The sequence below is a fragment of the Artibeus jamaicensis genome, unplaced genomic scaffold, assembly GCF_021234435.1.
Source record: "Artibeus jamaicensis isolate MK-2021 breed Jamaican fruit bat unplaced genomic scaffold, CSHL_Jam_final contig_391, whole genome shotgun sequence".
NCBI lineage: Eukaryota > Metazoa > Chordata > Mammalia > Chiroptera > Phyllostomidae > Artibeus > Artibeus jamaicensis.
Window position 1 is genome coordinate 32,665,571 of NW_026521814.1, and position 22,687 is coordinate 32,688,257.

General features: G+C 40.8%; 1 protein-coding gene and 1 pseudogene across 1 annotated transcript in view; one reads left to right on the forward strand and one right to left on the reverse strand.

Annotated features, from left to right (window-relative positions):
* The window catches only part of CASP10 (caspase 10), a 35,672-nt gene extending 13,913 nt beyond the window's left edge, over positions 1-21,759 (forward strand). Inside the window, exons 4-8 of the mRNA XM_053665156.1 lie at positions 2,805-2,940; positions 10,001-10,140; positions 17,012-17,120; positions 18,010-18,502; positions 21,519-21,759. Of these exons, the coding sequence (XP_053521131.1) occupies positions 2,805-2,940; positions 10,001-10,140; positions 17,012-17,120; positions 18,010-18,502; positions 21,519-21,666 (1,026 nt within the window). The 3' untranslated portion in view covers positions 21,667-21,759. The remainder of the gene's footprint in view (positions 1-2,804; positions 2,941-10,000; positions 10,141-17,011; positions 17,121-18,009; positions 18,503-21,518) is intronic.
* Positions 3,220-9,095, reverse strand: LOC119065496 (PC4 and SFRS1-interacting protein-like; annotated as a pseudogene).
* Positions 21,760-22,687: the final 928 nt, after the last annotated feature.

A 22,687-nucleotide genomic window follows, 5' to 3' on the forward strand; every position in this document is an offset into this window, starting at 1 on the left:
CATACCTCTTTGCCTTTTTGGGTCTTATACCTGTGTCTGGAATTTCTTGGAAATTTATAATGCCTCTTTTGATTGGGTGAGTTTGTAATTCTGGACTTGCCCTTTGTCGTTAGCATTTTGAGTGACTTCTTTTTAAAAAATATTTTATTGTTTACGGTATTGCAGTTGGCCCAATTTTTCCCCTGTGCCCCCCTCCTCCCAGCCTGACCCCCACTTCTGTAGTCAGTCCCTACACCATCGTCTGTGTCTATGGGTCCTTTGACTACTTCATCCACCTTCTTTCAATCCATCACCACCTGCCCCCTCCCTTTTTTCAGCTGTCAGTCTGTTGCATGATTCTATGCCTCTGTTTCTATTTTGCTCATTAGTTTATTTTGTTTTTTGAGGTTCCTTTTATAAGTGAGATCATATGGTATTTGTCTTTCACCAACTGGCTTATTTCACTCTAGCATAATAGTCTCCAGTTCCATCCATGCTGTCACAAAAGGCAGGAATTCTTTCTTTCTTTCTGCTGCATAGTATTCCATTGTATAGATATACCACAGTTTTTTTTTAATCCACTCATTTACTGAGCACTTAGGCTGTTTCATCTTGGCTGTTGTAAATAGTGCTGCTATGAACATAGGGGTACATAAATTCTTTTGAAACTGGTGTTTCAGGATTTTTCAGGGATATTCCCAAGAGTAGAATCATTAGGTCAAAGGGCAGTTCCATTTCTAGTTTTGGAGGGAAGTTTCATACTGTTTTCCACAGTGGCTGCACCAGTCTGCACTCCCACCTGCAGTGTGGTAGGGTTCCCTTTTCTCTATGTTCTCACCAGCACTTGTCGTTTGTTGATTTATTAATTATGGCCATTTTGGCAAGTGTGAGGTGATATCTCATTGTGGTTTTAATTTGCATCTTTCTGGTGGCTAGTGATGTTGATCATTTTTTCAAGTGACTTCTTTTATTTTTTCACATTATTCAAATTTATTTCATTTATATGATACTTTTGATTGCTGCTCTAGATAGTTTTTGTCAAGCTTCAAAATATTTTTTTATTGTTGTTCAGTGATAGATTTCCCCATCCTCCCCATTACTCTCCCCCGCCCTACCCACCCCCCCACCTTCCACATTCAATGACTTCTTTTAAAATGCACATACATACACACATTGTGATGAACTCTTCCTCTTCCCTCCTATGTTACTGCTCCAACTTCCTCCTTCCCTCTACAGCCAGGCTTCTTGAAAGAATAGTCTACACACACACTCTTTCTCCACTAACTCAACTCTTGATCATGTTCCAATGCATTCCAATATGGCTTCGGCTTTCATCACTCCAATTAAACTGTTTTTGCTGAAGCCACTGCAAACCTCCGCATAAACAGGTTTTTAGTTTCTCACAATTTTTCTCATATGGTTTTCTTCATCTGGAATGTCCTTTTCCATGTTGTCAGGGAAGGACTAGTCATCCTCCAAGACGCAATTCAAGTATCGCCTCTCGCACAGCTTGTGTGAAGCCTGCTTTGTTGAATAGATGACAAATAAATGAGTGGTATCACTGCTTTAAGTCATCTTTGACTCTTCCTTCACCCACTGCAAACTGAGCTTCAAAACTCACCAAATTATAATTCAGAAATGTTCTCAAACCCCATGCCTCCTCTGCTTTTCCACCACCAGCTTCTGACTAGGTCGTGTTCATCTCTTCACTAGCGTATTTAATCTTTCTGCCAACATTTTCTCTCTAATCCATCCCCTCCAACCTAACCCCATGACTTCTGTTTAAAAACAAATCTGTTCATGTTACTATTCTTAAAAGCTACTATTGGCACCCTTTGACCCATGGCACACTTGCCCAAACTTATCACGTGGTGTGTGTGTTCTTTCACCACCTGGTATCAGCCCATTGCTCCTGCTGTGATCTAGTGCTCTCACCCATGGTTCACACTCAAAGCCCTTTTCTCCATATTCCTGAACACACTGTTCTTTTTCAACTTTTCAACCATTCAGTATGCCTAGAGACCTCTTCCTCATATCCCACTCTGCTGATAATGTTCAGATTCTGAGTAGTTCTTCTTTTCTGAAGGCTCTAATATAATTTTGTTCATATATGTTTTTTCATAGCCAGCTGAGTACACTGGAAAGCCCTAATCATTGAAAAGATTATGATGCCTTAAACCCCATATGTAATTCAATATTAAAATAATACTAATAAATTTGCAGTTTTTTTCTAGGAGTACTTAACAGATTTTTTCTTTTAAAATAGCAAATGTAAAATTCTTTTAGAACGTTTTATGTTCATTTCCTTGGTGCCTCTGTTTTGATGCTGCTCTAATCTATTATATCATCCACAGCTGTGAGTTAAAAGTAGTATAGCTCAATGGTTAATAAGAGAGCTTTGACATCAGACTGCCAGGGTTCAAATACCAACTTTGCCACTTATTAGCTCTTTGACAGTGGACAAGTTATTGAATCTTTCTGTGCCTCAGTTGTTTTATTTTTAAAATGGTGATTATAGTGGTATCTACATCATTAAGTTGTTTTTTGAGGTTAATATGTAGCAAGCACTGTCTGGTGTATGTGTGTATAAAAGATCTGATATTTATATATATAAAATATGGTATTAATGTAGATTGTATAGAGATTGTATAGAGAAGGGGCATTGGTAATGCCCCTTCTTCCACACTACTGATCTCCTCTGGGATAAACAACCTACCTTATTCATCAATACAAAACCTAGTGCCTGGTGGCTATGCAGGTAGTGTTTCACGAATGCATGAATGATCAGTAGGCAAGTAAATATGACTCCATTGATTCTCTTGCAGACCTCTCTAAGTTTCCTGGGACACCTGGAGAAACAAGCTCTAATAGATGCAGATAATCTGGTGTTACTGGAGAATCTCTGCTCAGCTGTTGTACCTAAACTTACGGAAAAGATAGAAATATATAAAAAAGAGAAAGGTAATTAACTTATGCTTGCTTGCTTGCACCAGACCATGGGAGTTCTTTTTTGTTTGTTTGTTTATTTTAAAAAAGCTTTATTTAAAAATTTTGGTTACATTTTCATTTTTGTTTTAACAAGGCTATGTTTAATCTCTCAGGATTAAAAAAAGATTCTAAAGAATTAAGCAACAAAGGAATATAAAGGGAAGGGCACAACTATCCCATTTTCTGGGGTATAATAACTATTCTAGTTTAACATCTAACTTCAAAACAAAATTAATTTTTATATTTTCTGCATGAAATAATATACATTTCATAATAATAATATAAATCTCATATAAATCATATAAATGAAATACACCACCATCTTTTCAGCTTATTCTAATTTTCAAACACAAAGCTTCATTTTCAGCTTGAAAAAAAACTTTTGCTGACCTTAGTATGTAGTGTGTACCTTACAGAAAATTAACAATGATAACACAGTAATAATGCCACTGATGAAGTCCTCAATTTAGAATTTGGAACATTCTTCCATCAAAGGGCCAGAAGGGGATTTCAGTCCAATGAGTCTGTCTCAAGATCTTCATCTCTTATTTGTTTCACTTGCATTTTCTTTTCAGTAACTGGATTATTGCTTTGAGCCAAAAATGAGATATATTTTTTGTCACTGCAGATTACATGTTGTCTGGTGCTCAGTTTCCATTTGTTCTTCTTGCATTTTCTATCTGCTGCTTCTTTCTCATGTTGGCCTTTGACCATAATTCTTCTATGAGTAGTCTCAAAGTTTCTTCCACCTTTTCTCTTCTTTTCACCTTCTTGGTTATCTCCTTCCTCTTCAGAATCAGAGGTTGATGTAACCCCTGTTTTAGCTAAATTTTTCCTTTTTGATTCAGCTTCTTTCTTCCCCTATTTTTTGTCTGGCTCTTTCCTTGGCTTATCGTCTTTCTTCTGACCCTCTTCAACTTTTTAAAGCTGCTTTTTAGGTTGTTTTTCCTCTTGCTCCTTTTTCTTTCTTTTGTCTTCTTTAGTTACAATGTCACTGTCTGAAAAAACAGTTCTGTTTTGGGTCTGCCTCTTAGTTTTGGAATCTGGACTTCTGTAGCTGCAGGGTGTCCTGTCTTAGGACTTACTTTTAAATTAGCAGATGCTGTTGTTGTCACTGCTCCTGCCTCCTCGGTTTCTACTTGCTTTTATGCATTTGTCTTTCTTCCTCTTCTGGCAGCTTTTGAAGCGGTTATGTCGATTGCATTAGTCACATCCTCATTTGCTGGCTTTTTCTTTGTGGTTAGTATCTTCCTTTGAAACACTAGTTTCTTTTTCTTCAGCTTCAACATCAGTGGATGCATTTGATTGCCTAGTTGATGCCTGCTGACCTGAAAATTTCACTTTTGGACTGTTATCTGTCTCCCATAAACCTTCATTAAAGCCTTTTTGTTTATTTGCTTTTCCTTATTTTCTGAAAAAGCAGTGCCATGAGTTCCAAAAAAGAAAATGGGTAGTTTGTGGGTTGTTTTACAGCTCCATTGAGAACTTCATCTACCTTATCTGGGAAGCACTTTATCTGCCCTTCCATTCTAAATGATAGCTTGATGGATAGAGTAATTTTGGATGTAGGACCTTGCCTTTTATTTCCGAATACTTCTCTTTCTTGCCTGCAAGGATTTATGGGAACTCCTTGGTAGGCAACTGTCTCCTTTTCTCTTGCTGCTTCTAAGATTCTCTCCTTTAGTCTTGGGTAACTTAATTATGATGTGCCTTGGTGTGTGCTTCCTTGGGTCCAACTTCTTTGGGACTCTCTGAGCTTCCTGGACTTACTGAAAGTGTGCGTGTGTGTGTGTGTGTGTGTGTGTGTGTGTGTATTTTGCCAGATTGGGGAAGTTCTTCTGCATTATGTTTTCAAATAAGTTTTCAATTTATTGCTCTCCCTCTTCTCCTTCTGGCACCCCTATGGTTTGGATGTTGGAATGTTTAAAATTGTCCTGGTGGTTCCTAAGCCTCTCCTTATGTTTTCAAATTCTTGTTTCTTCATTCTGTTCCAGTTGGATGTTTATTTCTTTCGTTCCAAATTGTTGATTTGAGACCTGGTTTTCTTCCTGTCACTCTTGGTTCCCTGTATATTTTTCTTTGTTTCACTTTGCATAACCTTCACTTTTTCCTCCATTTCTTTGACCATACTCAACCAATTCTGTGAGCATCCTGGTTGCCAATATTTTGAACCCTTTGTCTGATAGGTTGATTATCTCTTCCTCACTTAGTTCTATTTTTTTCTGGTGTTTTGATCTGTTCTTTCATTTGGGCTTTTTTTTTTTTTTTGTCTCTGTGTCTGTTACATAGTAGGGGCAGAGCCTTAGGTATTTGCCAGGGTGGGGCAACTCACATTGCTGTGTTGTAATGCTGTATATGGGGGAAGGGTCCGAGAGGGAACAGTGCTGCTTGCTTGGCTCTCAGCTGGCTTTCAGTCACTTCCCCTGCTACCCACAAGTAAATTCGGTCCTTCTGGTGCTGATTCCTGGGTGGGTGGCTTTGTGTACCCAATTCTAGGACCCCATGAGTCTCTCCAATGAAGTTTCCTGTGAGGATGGGAGTCTCTCCCATCACTGCAACACCCACGGATTTTTACAAAGTTTTTGAGGCATTCTTTTCCTGTGCTTGGACCCTGGGTTGCTCGGTCTGTCTCAGTCCCCAGTTGTTTTTTCTGGCTTATCCACACGCAAAAGTGGGACTAGCTAGTCTACCCAGTCTACCAGCCACCGCCTTGGGGACCATCCTCTCTGCTCCAGCTGTGCAACTCAGGCCCTCCTATTGGTCTGGACAAATGTTTCTTCTTTAACTCCTTGGTTGTTGGACTTCCATACAGCTCAATTTTCTGGTAGTTCTGTTTTTTTTTAAATTTGTTGTCATTCTTTTGGTAGTGCAAGGAGGCAAAGTATATCTACATATGGCTCCATCTTGGCCAGAAGTCCCCTTTATTTCTCTTTCAATCTCGAGATAACCAATGAGGATAACCTTTTATCTTGGCAAAGATGTGGTTTCCAGGTTTAAAATCATGAGTCCATGTTTCATGAGGGGCAATGACAGGGATTTGGATCCAAAGACCAGCAAGGAGGTGTGGAGTATGGACGGTGCAAGGGATACAGCAGGACCGATTGGAACGGAGGTTCTGGAGGTGGGGCAGGAGCCCGAGGATGCCTCAGGGTGTTCTGATGCACCTGCCATGCTGTAGACACTGAGGCTGCGGTGGCAGGCTGGCCACCACTGCCAGCGTCCATGCAAGCCACCTGTGCTACCAACTCCCTGTAGAAGTATATCAATGGCTCAGAACAGCAAGCACTGCCATCACCGTCGCTGTTCTGCTCCAAACCACGGGAATTCTTAAACTAATCTGTCATGTTATAATTGGTCATTCTAATAACATTCTCTTGGGAAAGCCAGAACTCTCCTGAATTTGTTTATCCAACTCATTTATTGAATGCATACTTTGTTTGCATTCAAACTAGACATAGTTTTAGAAACTCCTCTTAGGAACTTACATTCTAGTGGGAGAAAGTAGTTTTAGACAAATATCTTTTCATTGTTATGTGAAATGAGAGTATAGGAAATTGGTTAGAATGAAATAACAAAAAAGGAGGCAGGGTAGCATAAGGGCTATGCTAAGGAGTCTGATCACCAGAACTCCATGTATTAGTGGTGCAGAGGGTCCTTTCCTCAGGAAAGACATTTCATGTCTTACTTTTCCGGTCTATAAAATGGGGATAATGATAGTACTCTCCTCATGGTTTTTTTCAAGGTATCAATTTGATAATTCATATAAGATGTATGTCTAGGACAAAGTAAAGCATTCAATACATGTTGCTATGAATATGTTTGTCAGAGAAGAAAGTCATGAAAACTTTCATATGGTATACTCAAATTCTGTCAGAGAAGAAATTTATTATTATTATTTTAGTCTGTCCTGTAAAAGTGTTATTGCTTTGGTATTATATAAAGCAATATAATGCTTTATATTATACCAATGGCACAGAGCAGAAGTGAAACCTGGCTGCCTCGCCAAATACCAATCTGTGAAAATTTGTGTTTTTATGACTCTATTTTTCCGCTGTTAAACAATAGCTATCAGTAACCACACCCATATTTAAGTTCAGTGAGTCAACCTAGTGTGCAAATTTCTCTGCTTAAAAATGAAACTAGCCAAAAGGAAACTTCTCTCTAAAAATTCTACAAATGCAAAATGAATTGTGGAATAAAATATATTGTTAAATTGATAAAATCTCAAACCATAACTAAAGCAATGAATAAATGTACAATTTAAGTAAAAGTTATGAATAATAAAAATAGGTTTCTAACCATCAAGGTTTCAAGCAAAATAAAAAGCAGGAAGTTGATGTCGAAAGTATATTTACAATCCTCACTGAACTCTGATCACTGAGTTTTTTTCCTATGCACGTTGCCATTTTCCTGTAATGTACCCACACAAAGTAAACATAGGGTAGGTTGTCAGATTATTTTGAATATCTGAAGTCTGCAGAAGTCACTCTAGTTTTTATGTATAAATGCCTCCATGAGTCTTGGGGACTGAGCTTCATATCAGAAAAATTCTAATTTTGATTTTTCTTTTCTACAACCTACCTGCTGTGTGATCTTCTTTGAATGTTGAAAAAGAAAAAAAAGAAACTCTTGTTTTCCTCTACTACTGTCATGCCAACCCTTCTGGAACACTTTTGATCCCTGAGTTTTTCCACACCAAACAATTCTCCAGTTCTCTGCAGACACCTACTGGATGTCCTACATTTAACTCAATTTTGACACTAACCAAAGTTAGCGCAGACCCTAAGGTCTCAGGACCCCAATACTGACCTACACTTCAGACGCCAATTACAATTAGTGGGACCTCAAATTACAGCATCTTTCCTATTTGGGTACAATCTGGTGGTTCTCATGGTCCCCACTCTGGTTCAATATTTTGGTAGAATGACTCCAGACTCAGAAAAACAGTTCACTTACCAGATTGCTGGTTTATTATAAAAGAAACAGCCAAATGAAAGAGATGTATAGGATAAAGTATGGGGGAAGGAACACGGAGCTTCCAGGCGCTCTCCAGACAGTTCATCTTCCTCACACCTCCTCCCATTCACCAACCCAGAAGCTCTCTGAACCTCTTCAGTTAGGGATTTTTCGGGGGGCTTCAACTGCAGGTGTGATTGATTGAATCATTGCCCATAGTGATTAATTCTACCTTTAGTCCCTCTCTCCTCCTAGAGGTCTGAAGGAAGATTCTTCCAATCACATGGATGGTTCTCCTGGCAACCTGCCCCCATCCTGAGTCTGTCCAGGAGGCTCCAACCACCAGTCACCTCATACACATATGAAAGACATCACTTCATACAGATTTCAGGAACTGTGTGCCAGGAAAGGGAGCAGAGGCCAAATATATATATTTATTGTTATATTATAGGTGTCAATTGATAGTTTAATAGTGACTTTCTACAGTTCTAAGAGTTTGGGCTTAATTTAGCCAGTGAGAATGAAGGACTAGAGGACTGAAAGACAGTAGCTATGTGGATTTTAGACTTCTGCGAGTGAGTGTGAGCCAAAGACAAAGTCTAGTGTATCCGACTAAGACACAAGCTCCCGTTTGCCATTTGCCATAGGTGGCCATTTGCCAGATATAGAATAAGTGACAAAGCAAATAAAAACAGCAAGAAAATCACAGCATATTCCTAACATTTTAATAACTTCTGCTTGTAATTATCTTCTGTGATCTGGAACTTTTTTTTTTTAACCTAAAGCTGGAGTTCTTGCAGTCCTTGGCCATCTTCAGGCTGCTACCCATTTCTGTAAAAGTCTGGTTCTGGTATACCTCAGAGGCAACTTTCTTTATAGAGACGGAGTATTTCTTCTTCCAAGAGTCTTCTCTTTTCTTCAAGTTTCATGCTCTCTTCTTGGTGAACACTTTTAAGATACTCAGATTTAGCCTATACTTCTCTTTTAGCTTCTTCCAGAATGGCTTCTTTCTCTTTTATTCGCTGCACAAACTTCTGTTTTGTTTCTTCCTTCCTCTGATGTTCGCCATAAAATTTGCATCTTTTGGTTTTGTAGGTCTCTTGACGACTGAGTGGCTTATTTTCTGGGCCCACATGCCTATTTGTTCCAGTTTGAAAGCCTGTAAAGTTCATAGTGCTTAGTGTGGGCTTGTTCTCCCAGATCCTTCATGTACATACAAAGGAGCATTTCCCAGAGCTTTACAAAGTCACAGTGGTTTTCAGTTCCCACTTGTACAACACTCCAAAGGTACTGGTGAATTTTGGCCCTCTTATTTCCAACTTTTAACTTATCCATACTTTTGTCAACTGATGATCATTGGTGCCAGTTTGAGGCCAAGAGGAATCCCCAAACTGGGGTATGGTGAAGAAGGAAACTTTATTCAGTGCAAACAGCGGTACAGCATGGCTGTGAAAATAGTGTCACATCACAGCTGTTAAAACAGCAAGGCTCTGAGGCTGCCCCTGGGGCCCGATGGCCCTGGGGTCAGGCCTTTGTCCAGCTAGGCAGCTCCGAGATGGTCTGTTACACTCTTCGCTGGTCTGTTCTGCTCTGGCCAGACAGCTTTTGTGTCTCAGGTCTGGCCTAGGAAATGGAATCTTCAGTCTTTAAAGATTCCAAGCTAGAGAGGCACTGGTTTGTATAGGGACAGAAGTCCCTGCCCCTGGTCCCTGATTGATCTGTCCTCATGCAAATGAGGACTGTATCCTCACAATTTAATTATGTTGGTAGGTCTCTTCTTTGTTTATTCGGTTACCAAATCCCACTGTACTCACAATGATCCATTCTAACTGAGAATTCTTAGAGTTCATATGTCTGAGTTTTAAGTCTAACATGTAGGTAAAATGTGAGGATTCATGGTCTTCAAAATTAGTATTAAACAGTTATTAATCAGCATTTTCCATTAACAATTTCTCCAACACAGAAAATATTAAAACAGAAGCCTTGCTGAATGGATCTATTGACCAGCTGATCAGGCAAACTCTTAAAACCAACATAGCCAGACATAGTTGAAAGAACAAATATTTTCCTTTTGCAGAAGCTGAGCAAAGGCAGCTGCGGGCCAATGAAGTAGCAGCTTTCGAGGGGTGTGTCCCAGTGGCAGAGGAAGCCAACGGGGGCCGGAAGGAAGAAATATTTTCTGGTTCAGATGTTGAGCAATTCCGTCAAGCCTTACCGGTAGGTTCATCAGTGTGTTGGAAGATATTTAACCATTCTCTCCATTGTCCACCCCAAACCCCCAAGAAGAAGAGGTGGCAGTGGGGAGGGAGAGAGAGACAGAGAGGGACTGATTTTAAAGGCTGATTTTAAGTTACCAATATGATATCAACTGTATTGCAGAATTTTTGAAAATCTAACAAAATCATGGCTTTCACTAGCTAGTTTGAGGCGACTCCGCTCCACTGCTCTGTTGTACTATGTCAGCTGTTCTTCTCTTTCGGGATTCGGTCAGGGCTGGCTTCATGGGCGTACAGCCTGTGCAGTTGCTGGTGTGAAATCCTTCATAATGTATGAACTTTTGTTTCACACTGAGCTCCACAAATTATGTAGCCAGTCCCCCTGAGAGTACAAGAACCGAGTTTCTGTAGTGCCCAGAAAAGGAAGGGTGGGAGGAAGAGGGAAACATCAGGAGACATTGTGACCTGTTCCTCACAACGTGGTCATCATCCCTGGGAGATATATGACATTCTTCCCTGGGATTTGTTTCTTTCCGGCAGACTTGGGCAGTTCTATTTTCCCAGCCTCTGTCAGCATCAGTGAAGTTAGCTTGGCCTTGGAAATTTTTGGTTTTGTTTTTAATTGTGGTAAAAAACACATAACATAAAATTTATCATCTTAACCATTTTTTCAATGTACAGTTCAGGACTGTTAAGTACATTCACATGGTTACGCCACCAATATCTAGAACTCTTTGTTTTTCAAAACCGAAACTGTATCCACTAAGCAATAGCTGCTCACCCCTGTGCCTCCACCAGCTCCTGATAAACACCATTCTAGTTTCTATGAATTTAACTACTCTATGTACTTCATATAACTGGAATTATACAGTATTTGTCTTTTTGTGACTGGCTTATTTCATTAGTATGATGCCCTCAAGGTTTATCCATGTCAGAATTTTCTTCCTTTTAAAGGCTGAATAATATTCCATTTTGTTTATCCATTCATCAGTTGATGGATACTTGGGCTGCTTCCACCTTTGAACATAGTACAAATGCCTCTTCGAGACCTTGCTTTCAGTCCTTTGGGATATTGACTCAGAGGTGGAATTGATGGATCATAGAGTAATTCTGTGTTTCATTTTTTGGGGAAACACCGTATTGTTTTCCACAGAAGCTGCATTGTTTCTACCAACAATACGTAAACATTCCAATTTTTCCCCATCTTTACTAATGCTTATTTTTCTGGTTTTTGATAGTAACTGTCCAAGTGGGTGTGAGGTGGTATCTCCTTGCGGCTCTGATTTGGACCGCATCAGTGATTAGTGATGGACCAGTGATTAGTGATGTTGGGCATCCTTTCATGTCGTGTTGGCCACTTGTATTTCTTATTTGGAGAAATGGGTTGTGTTCAAATTAGGTAGTTTGTGGGAGTTTTATTTTTAAAAATTATTTTTAATTATTTATTTTTTAATTGACTTCATTGGGGTGATAGAATTTCATCCCTTATTAACCCTTAATTGGTTAATAGAGTTATATAGGTTTCAGTGGTACATTCACACTTTAAAAGAATACAGTTACCTCCTCCACCATCTTTTATTAAAAGATGGAATTTGCCTCATTTTTGATGTGTGCGGTGTTTTCTCATGATTAGATTCAAGTTATGTATTCTGGCTAGAATTTTATGTAAATGATATATATTTCTCAACATTATATCTGAAAGCAATGGTATCCATCTGCTCCTCATTTTTGATGCTAACTTTGATTGTGTGGTCAACATGTTGTCTGATTTGTTCATTATATAGTTAATTTTATAGAATTACTATTTTCCTTGCAATTAATAAACAACTGTTGGGGAGACATTTTAAGGTGAAGCAAATATACTACTTTCTATCAAAAGCGTCCTCTAGATGGAGCATCCACTGATCATTCTTGTGTGATTGAGTATTTACTATGTTGATTGAAAAGCGATGATTCTCAATCTCCTGTATTCTCTCTACACTTACAAGTCAACATTCAACATTATACTACACTAAGCAAGAGCCCCCTTTTCTTTCCTCACAGTTTCTTTTGTCTACTAAACTGAATTCTCCCCTACTCTTTCAAGTATTTCTGTGTGTGCTCAGATACTGATGTGTGTATGACATACATACACACAAACGCACACATGACACTTGGCTCTTTGTCTCTTAGAAAGTCAATAGATTCTAAGGGTTGAGGCTCAGCCTTGGTCTCTAAGTGCTGCTGTCTTGCTGACATTGGATGACTCTGGCCACCGACAGATGAAGATGAAGATTGTTGTCAGGTGCTGGGAGGGCAGGAGGCTTCAGGGGGCAGCACCTAACATTACATATGTTTTCTCACAGACTCTCGGGGTTGGAAGGCGTATCACAAGTTATCTAGGTAACTATGCCCCTCGGCATAAAGTGGGAGATAAAATAACACTCAGAAAATCATCTCATGTTTCGTGTGCACCCATGAGGTTTTCTTATATAAAAGAGCTCTGAGAACCATTGCATTTAATGAGAAAAACCTGTATTTCAAGCAGTGTCCCCTAATTTATTCCAAAAGCAAGTCAATATTTTCAAGTGTGGCATAGGATTTTCTTACTGAACCATCCTAGAGAAAAGGGGAAAGACCAAACATGGCCAGGCAGTGGGTCATTCATTCATTCCTGTCTGACACAAAGACTTGGTGGGTGCCAACAGAGGGTGCAGCATTCTCTGAGAAGGAGAGCCAGGCAGACCTTAAAGCTTGTTCTCCATCCCTGTTCTGGATGATTTTATCAGCACAAGGGAGTAGACAAACCAAGGAAACTTGGGGTCTGGAGATGCTGGGCAGAGCCCACTTCTGCAACTGTGATTCCTCTAATTCCAGGAAATTCGCCCAACTGATTTTAAAGCCATCCAGATAAGCAGGAAATACCCTGCCAGGTCTTCAGATATTGCTAATAGGAACTCCAGATTTTTAAAGAAAGGGAAATGTGGCTTGCAAAAAGAAAGGCCGGAAGTCTTCCAAAGTGAAACTAAACTTCCTTTGAGTTTGTTCCTTCAGAGCTGGGGAATTCTGCTGCTGTGCCACCTGGAGAATGAGGCAATGCACCTTTAGTCTGAGTTGAAGATAAGTTGCCCTCCAGTAGCCAGAAGCCCCGGTGGGCTCAGCAGGGAGGTGTCCTCAGCGAGTTGGAGGTGATTTAAACAGGTCCCTGGTGCTGCTCACCACATAGCCAGTGGCAGGGTCAGCCCCTCCCCAGATCACCTTGGTCTTGTCCCCCCTGGGGCTTCCTGCTGCAGACTAAGGGAGGTGGGTAGAGCGGTTGGGGAGAATGGTGCAGAAAAGCATTTCAGTTTTGAGTTTAATTATCTAGAACATTTAAGTAGGTCCAAAGTAAAAACTATGATAGAGTGTATACAGAGAAGCTGGATTGTCTCCTTGCCCCTCTTCCCCTCCCCCACAGATTACCATTTTAGTTTTCTGATTTACCCTATTTTTAGTTTTTAAAAAAATTTTGAAAAGATTTTTTTTATTTATCTTTAAAGGGGGAGGGAAGGAGAGAGGGAGAGAAATATCAATGTATGGTTGTATCTTGTGCATCCCCTGCTGGGAACTGGCCTGCAACCCAGGCATGTGCCCTGACTGGGAATCGAACCATGATCCTTTGGTTCACAGGCCCGTGCTCAATCCACTGAGCTACACCAGCCAGGGCCCTATTTTTAGTTTAAAAAAAGAAAACCTACCCATATCTCCCCTGTATTCTAAAAGAGGTATCGCACCAAAATACTGTTCTTCACCTTACTTCCTTCATATAAGAGTATCTGCTGGGGAAGTTAATAGGGATGCCTTCTGCATCCTACACTCACTGTGTGGTTTTCCATAGTTTCAACCACTCCCTGTTGGCAGACATTAGAGTTACTTCTAGTGGTTAGTATCATGACAATATCTTCGTGCATGTGTCATATCATATTCCTGCCACTGTGCCATTGGGAACATTCCCCTTTGGAAGAAGGGAGTTGATTCTCTTCTTGTCACCTGCCAGTGACCTTTTCTATGGCTGGGGATTAGGTATCTTTCCTTCTTTGCATCAAGTCAACTTTCTTTTTAACAGTTTACTTTTTAGGTTTATTATAAGGGATACAACTCAAGACCATCCTACATGAAAGAGATCCGTAGGGCAAGATGCGAGAGTGAGAAGGAGCAGGGAGCTCCCATACCTTCTAGGGCAGGTCACGTCAGCGGATTCACCAACCCACCAGATTTTCAACTCTCCTCCTAACTCTGTGAATTTCTCGAATTTTACGCCTATCCTGTTTCCTCAACAGGAGGGGCCCTGGCAAGGTGAACCTGCAAGGAGTAATGGTAGATGTTCCTAACACAATTTTTATAACTTGGGTCACTATGACAGAAATAGATATATTTGATAACGAGTTATTCAAGGTGACATGGGAGACAGGTTACAAGTTAGTGAAGAATTCATTTCTTATCTCGATTCAGAGCAAGCTACTGAAGGCCTGTATTATACCAGGCTTTTCTATGGGAAGATGGAGAGATGGTTTCTACTCTGAAAGCCTAGCATAGCAGCTTCTGGGGAATAGAGGCAACCCTTCCGAATTCGGGTGCTCCCTGCAGAGAGGGAAAGAGAGGGAAGGAATCCCTGGCAGGGCTGAAGCCCCAGGCCAGCAGCGAAGAGGGGAAGAGGGCGTGTTGAGCCGGAGAGAATACCTGCTGTGGTGTGGCTCCACATGCTGCTTGGAGACGGGGGAGGCCGGAGGGAAGGACTTGGCGAGGGTGTGTTTACTTTCCTGAATCCTTGCCCAGAAACAACCTCAGGGAAATATTTCAGAATCCGCCATCGGGCCGACCTGCTTATAGACAAGCAGGTTTTGGGTGTTGTCTCTCTGTGATGTGTAAAGTTTAACAGATCTAATTCCTCATTTTTTTCTGCAGACTTAAATTTCAGAGTGCAACACACTCCACTTTCCTGGGAATTTCTCTCTCTCTCTTTTTTTTCTTTTGCTTGACTGGGAGGTTACATGAGACGACCGCTGTAGAGCACTTGCCCAGCACCAGGCATCGTTCTAAGAGTTTTCTAGGGCTTATCTCTTTTAATCCTCCTGTCATCTGGACACAGTTACCACTGTTATTGTCACTTAGTAACGAGGAAACCAAGACCCAACAAGTCTAGCCTTTTGCTCTAGTCATATGGTTAGAAAGGAGTGGAGCTGGGATTTGAACCCAGAAGTCTGACTCCAGAGCTTGCGCTCTAAAGACCTGGCCGTATTATTGGGCAGCTATAGGAGCTTAGGCAGCGCCTTCACTTCCTTGAAAAATAAACAAGTTCTTTTCGGTTTTGCAATTCTGCAGTTTCAAAGTTTGGGCCTGGCTTCCCTGGAGTGTTACCTTCTTCCAAGGTGAAGAGGAATGTGTAGGTGCTCTGGTCCTTTTTGGTGTGTTTTCAGCTCTGCGGGATGCTGGACTCGCTCAGCCTGAGCTCAGCACCTAGGACTGATCCTTAACCAGAGTTAATCACTAACTCAGGCCTCAGAGATGCAGGCAGAGTTTGCTGGATTCTACTGAAAACTGTCTGGTGGGAGAAGAAAAGCTTCAGGAGAAATTTCCTTGTTACTGTCATGTGACAAATAGGTCATTGGCTTCCTATTTATGATGGATTCTTATTCAGAGGAATCAGGGAGTTTGCAGAAACCCTTCAAAGCACTGCAATCCTCAGCTAATGCCAAAAGCATGACTAAGTAATCCCAGGGCTATGGACTGATTTTTGTCCTTCCCAGATTGGGTCTCTGGGTTTTTTATTCCCTCTTTCTTCTTCTTGTATCTGGCCAGCCTCTCTGTAGCCAGTGACAGGTAAATGCTGATTCCACCTAATAACCAATGCTGATAACCAATCTTTCCTCCATGTGAGGTTGACTCTCAACGCATCCTGGGTAAGGCCATCTAAGTGTTTGGGGAAAGATATTTGAAGAATCTGAGTGCTTCTCTTTCTAGGTGACAGAGTAACCCTGGTCTCCATGGAGATGTAGGGACCATCTGTTTACATCCTAACTTCTGAAACCAGCACAGCAGTCTGGGCAGTTTCTTCAGGGCATCTCTAGCTGGGGTTCAGCCGTTAATGACTTTGAGGGCTCAGAGTTCTTTGTGTCTGTCTTGGTTCTTCTTCCGCTCTCTGTGGTTATCTCTGTCTTTCCCACCTTTTTTTTTTTTTTATAACCATCAGAGTGGTTATAAAAAACCTTTGGGCTACGGGCTATGGGCCATGGAGGGGATGCTATTCCCCTTTAATTATTTCAAGAAAGAGAAATTTCTCTTGTATTGGCTGATGCCACTTCTTTTCTGCTTGGATTCAAGAGGTACCATGTTTTCAGATCATTCTAGCCACACAGAGGCCCTGCTGAAGTCAACCCAGATCATCTGTAATCATATGCTGTTTACAATAGCCTTCCGAAATAACTGCATATATTTTACAATTCTCATTGTCATCTCTACCAAAGGGATTTCTCTGGTTTTGGAGGAATCGAATCACTCTGAATTCTACTATCTAACAAAAAAATTATCATTTGATAGTTTCATCATCTTGGTAGATGAAACTATCTATGAAAACTTATGGTTTCTTCACCTTGCTAATCCAAAAAGGAAGACACTTTTGCATAAACCCTGGGTTTTCCAAAGTTAAAGTACATCGTCTGTTATTTAACACTAAGAACTGACATTCTGCAATTGAATGAGGTGAAGTCTGATTTTTAACCAGGGGCTGTCAATTGATTAATTACAGACCAGGGCCAGGATCTTAAGAATTCTCTGATCAGTTAGGTGGTTGGTTAGAAACATTAAACTCTTAAAGGGAGGATTCCCTAATAAGTGGCTTTATCTCTTCTTCCAAGGAGAAAGCTGTGTATAAGATGGATCGTAAACGTAGAGGCCAGTGTGTTGTTATCAACAACCAGAAGTTCACTTCCCTGAAAGAAAGACGAGGGACCCAAAAAGATGCTGGTAAGAAAGGCCTCAAGAGTATGACAAATGCAAGTTAGGGATCTTAAAATAAATTTTTATTTCATATTTTCTTTTGGTAATTTTTATCTTCCATTCAATGTAAGGATGATATTTTAAATGTTTCTAAGCCCTGGTGTTTTAGTCCATCCAGGCTGCCATATCAAACTACCGAGACTGGGTGGCTTATAAACGAGAAACACTTATTTCTCACAGTTCTGAAGGCTGGGAAGTCTAAGATCAAGACTCTGGTGTTCCAGTGTCTGGTGAGAGTGGGCTTCCTACATGGCTACCTTCTCGCTGCTCTAACCTTACTTGGCAGAAGAGGCAAGAGAGTTCTTTGGGGTCTCTTTACACATTCATTCCTCATGGCCTAAGCATCTTCCAAAGGCCCCACTTTCTAATACCCTTGCTTTGAGGGTTTGGATTTCAACACATGAATTTGGGGGAGACACACACTTTGGGACCACAGCACCTAGGGCGTCACCAAGCAGCTTAAGGAGTGAAAAGAACCCCTGACCATTTACGATTCTGTGGTCTGGGGACGAGCATGCTGGGTCAGTATGAGAAAACCTTCATTTGAGCTCTGGCTCCACCGCTAACTGGGTTTGTGATCGAGGGACCTCTGCCCCCTCATCCATGATATAGAATGAAGTGTGGCTTCTGTGGACCCTCAGGACCATTGTGATAGCTCTGTGGGCACTATAAAAAGTCAGGTTACTTATAAAATTTTATTGTCAGGAAAGTAAAAAAAAAAATCCCAAAGCTTCAAGCTATTTGCTGTGCAAGTTTTATAACTATTAGTATTGTTTAACTAATTCATTTTTATTTCATTTCAGTCACTTTTATTTCATTCCATTCTTTTCTTTCTCTCTCTCTCTCTTTTTGACAGACTGCCTGAAGCGTGTGTTTCAGTGGCTTGGGTTCTCCGTAGATATACATGTTGATGTGACTAAATCACAACTGGAGGAGCTTCTGAAAATGTATCAGAATCATTCAGGCCATGCTGAAGGAGACTGCTTTGTGTTCTGTGTTCTGACCCATGGGAAATATGGAGCTGTCTACTCTTCAGATGAGGTCCTCATTCCCATTAGAGAGATCATGTCGCACTTCACAGCCCATCAGTGCCCTGCTCTGGCTAGCAAACCCAAACTCTTTTTCATCCAGGCCTGTCAAGGTGAAGAGATACAATCTTCTGTATGCATTGAGGTAGATGCTGTAGATCCCAACTCAACACACCCTCCCCTTCAGGACAGTGTTCCTGTTGAGGCGGATTTCCTTCTCGGTCTGGCCACTGTCCCTGGCTATGTGTCCTTTCGTCATACCACAGAAGGCAGCTGGTATATTCAATCTCTGTGCAATTATTTGAAGGACTGGGTCCCAAGGTAAGAGTTTCACATTGTTCTATTCACCTACCTGTTTATCCATCCATCTATCCACCTTCTTGTTCATCCATCTGTCTTTCTACATACCCGTGCGTACATTCATGCATCCACCCATCCATCCATCATAACATCCGTCCATCCATTCATCCATCCAAGCTCTATTGAACACCAATATACAACTGGAAAGGAAGGTATGGAATAAAAAAAAAAAGACACAGTCCCAGCCCTCAAGTTGCTCACAATCTAGATGGACAGACAAGTAGGTGGGAAGAGCATCCCCCAGTGGTAAATACATATTGTAAAGCACGGTGTTATGGGAACACATAGAACTAGTACCTCAACCAGATTTGGAGGATCAGGGGAAACTTCTAATTGGGGTAAAAGACATGTTAAGCAGAGGAACAGTATGAATAAAAGCATGGGGGTTTTATTTGTTCCTTCCACTATTCATTTATCAGTCACTCAAATTTACTGAGTGCTTATGTGCTGCTTCAGACCATATTCTTGGATTCTTGCCTCTGCTCTGACAACTTTCATCTTGTCTCTGCTACATGCTTCTTACCTGGTAATCCTGGAAGTGGGGCCTCCTTCTCTGCTGTCTCTCGGTAGCCTCTCTTGGCTGTTTTAGCTGTACTTGGAGGCCACTGGAACCTCCTTAAAAATGTCTCCCAAATTACCATCTTTGAGTTTCTGGAGGGGTAACCTCATTCAATTTTATATCCTGAGTGCCTGGCATAGTATCTGATACATTGTTGAGCTTGATCACTATTTGCTGAACCAATGAATGACTGATCAAGTCAACCTCGCTCTTAAGATCAGTCTTGCACATTTTTTCATAGCCTGCCAGATGTCCTACTTTTGTGTTGCCCTTGGACCTTACAACCCAAAGAATAGGCCTGAATTCATCTTCTCAGTCCTCTCTAGGAGCTTCTACTCCTGAGTCCCATTTCTAGAAATAGCCACAATGCTCTTCAGGGAATTTAAGACAGGAAATCAGAATTGGAGCCTTGAATTACCTAAGCTTTCCCCTCTTCTTTACCAACCTCTACATCCCCACCAAAACCATCAGAGGCCAATGTCCTATGGCTTCAAGGGGATACTGTGTGTCTGCTATACTGGGTACTGAGCCAGAGACTAGAGGGACAGCTACTGTTAACACGAGAGACAAAAATCTCTTCTCCGTGGAGCTTACAGTCCAGTGAGGGGAAGACATATAATAAAAATATAAGTGAGGAATATTTACATTAAGATAATTTCAGGCAGTGATACCTGCTATGAATAAAGCAAAACAGGATAATGATATAGAGAGTGGGGGCAAGGAGCTACTTGAGAAGACTTCTTGATAGAGGTGATAGTTCAAGTGTGACTGAATGCTGAGAAGGAGGAGTGAGCCGCAGGAAGATTTCGGGACAGAGATAACAGCTAGTGTGAAGCAGGATAGAAGGATTAAGAACCAGGCGGGGCCTGCATTCTCATCTGAAAAATAACAATGATGATGAGAAGGAGTAGTGATAATAGTTTGGCCAAAAAGTCCATATGGTTTTTTTCCATAAAATAGAGTACACATTTTTTCATTTTCACCAATAACTTGGTTGATTTGGATATTATGAGTATGTCAACTATCTCCCAAGTGGTACGATGTTGATCGTTCCCAATTAATGTTTCAATTTTATCCTACTGACTTCAACTGGGCCACCCAACCACGGTGCATCATCCAGCGAGAAACTGCCAGCCGTGAAACTTCCCAAACTACTTTTGATATGTTTGATCAGTCATAGCACCTTCTCTATACACTGCACAAGTCGGTTTTTTTTTTTTTTTGCATTTGAGTTTTTACCTTTCTTGAAATAATAATGCATAATATCCTGAAAATGTTGTGTGTTTTCTTCCATCTTCAATATTAAAATGGCTCCCCCAACATTCACCAATTTTGATTTTTTAAAAAATTCACACTGATATGACAGCTGTCACAATACAGTCTAACAAAATGGTTTCAAATGAAGTCAAAGACAACTAACCACTATCAGAACCAGCTTATGGAAAACCAAATGAACTTTTTGGCGAAATCAGTACTACTACTAACACTAAAAATGATGGTCAGTGGAGTATTGTAGCCGGGGTTCTAAATGCTTTACATAAATTGCCTCATTTAATCTCATGGCCATCCCTAAAGTAAGTATTATTATGGTGTTCATATTAGAGCTGAGAAAACTGAAGCATAGTGAAGTAGTGACCTGCCTAAGACCGCATCATCAGTAAGAGAGAGAGCCATGATTCAAACTTAAGTCTATCTCAAGGGCCTTTGCTTTTCTTCCAATACTATGTATTGCCCACCCCTGGAACATTCATTCTAGTAAGTACTACACATCCTGCAAGGCCAGGTTCGAATGTCATCCCCTTTATGGAGCCTTTTTTGCTCCAAGCCACAAATTCTGTTTTTCTCCTTTGAACTTTCGATGGAACTTTAGCCTTCTTTTCATAAGGCATTGATCACATTCTGCCTTGTATTATGAATTTCGTGTGTATGCTATTCTTGGTACATGTTTTATGTCTGCATTTTAAGTGTTTAAGATTGGGAATCATATCATATTTATCTTTGTATCCCTCCCCAAACCAAGAATAGAGAGGATATTATTAACAGTAGGGCTCTCTTTCTCTATCCCCATCAACTGCCTATCTTATCTATCTATCTACCTACCTATCTATCATCTACCAGTTTGAAGGAAGAACATGGAGAAATAACTATATGTAAATTTCCTTTGTGGGCTAAATACATTAAAAGGCAAGGTATAATTATTACAATATTCTTACATGCTGAATGTAAAATTGAAAATTTTATGTTATTTAGCATTTGTTTTTTAATTTCAGAAGTATTTCTTTATATTTGGCAAGATTCCAGTTAGAATCTGGGCATGCAAGGCTAGGAAGAAGAAAGCTGTTTTAGGGTCTTATTTCTAAGATCTGGTACCTGATTTCTGTCTCCTGACTGAAAATATATTTTCTTCTCTGCCTGTAGACATCAAGATATCTTATCCATCCTCACTGCTGTCAATGATGATGTGAGTCGACGAGGAGGAACAAAGAAACAGATGCCTCAACCAGTTTTCACACTACGTAAAAAAGTTATATTCCCTGTGCCACAGGAAGAACTTTTATTATGGTAGAGAGTTTTCATTGACTCTTAGACTTGAAAGGAACTTTCTCTTCCAACTTCCAACCGAGCTTAGGAAATCATTGATAGATAGTGAGCTGGCCTCCAGTCTGTCTGTCAGTCTAGTAATAAGAAATGCTCTATTTTCTGATGCAGTAAATTCTATTCTTTCTTTTCCCCTTTCTAAACAAGTTGAAATATTACAAAAGTTTTTTTTATCGATACCTTGGATTATAGTCTTGATTTTAGCTGTGCACCCTCAGAAAAAAATAATTGGCCTTGGTTTGTGTATCTGTAAAGTGAAAAGTGGGGCCAAGAACATTTTAAGGTTCCTTTTCACTCTAAGAACCAATGTTCTTAGATTCCTCCTCCAAATGACCACTCCTTGTTATAATTCTGTGTCCCCTCTGCATGGCCTTTTTTGGGCACTGGCTGGTGATAAGATCATGGTTTCCTGACCCTACCTCTGCTCCTCCCTTCCCGAGGCTTCCCTTCTGCACATCTACTGGGGGAGGGGAAATTTGGTTTATGCCCTGCTCATTTCCTGCTTTAGTGTTAGGGCAGGTGTTCCTGCAGGAACCGGTTTTCTTGGGTTGGGGACTGGGTTGGCTCTAGGAAGATGACAACTCTGTGTAAAGAGAGACACACATTCAGCTACTCTGGGAGCAGAAACTTTACAATCTGACATTACTTCCCTGTTGGTCAAAACCTTTTAGACACTGGGGACAGACCTCTCAACTCAAACTGACTAAAGCAAAGAATAGATTGCGTCTTTCACTGGAAAACAAGAATGCGTAGTGCTGGCTTCCAGCACAGCATGAATCAGGACTTAGTCTTCAGTACATCATCTGTCTCTTGGCCAAGGGCCCACAGGATTGGCAGCTGCACTGTGCTGACTGCAGTCAACAGCCACCTCCCACCTCACCCAGCTGCCCCCATCACAACACATACTGCTTCCTCTAGCCCCAAGGCTGAGAGAAGCAGCTTGAGGGATTGAAGCTGTTCACAGGGAGTGTTGCTCTCTCCTTAGCCAG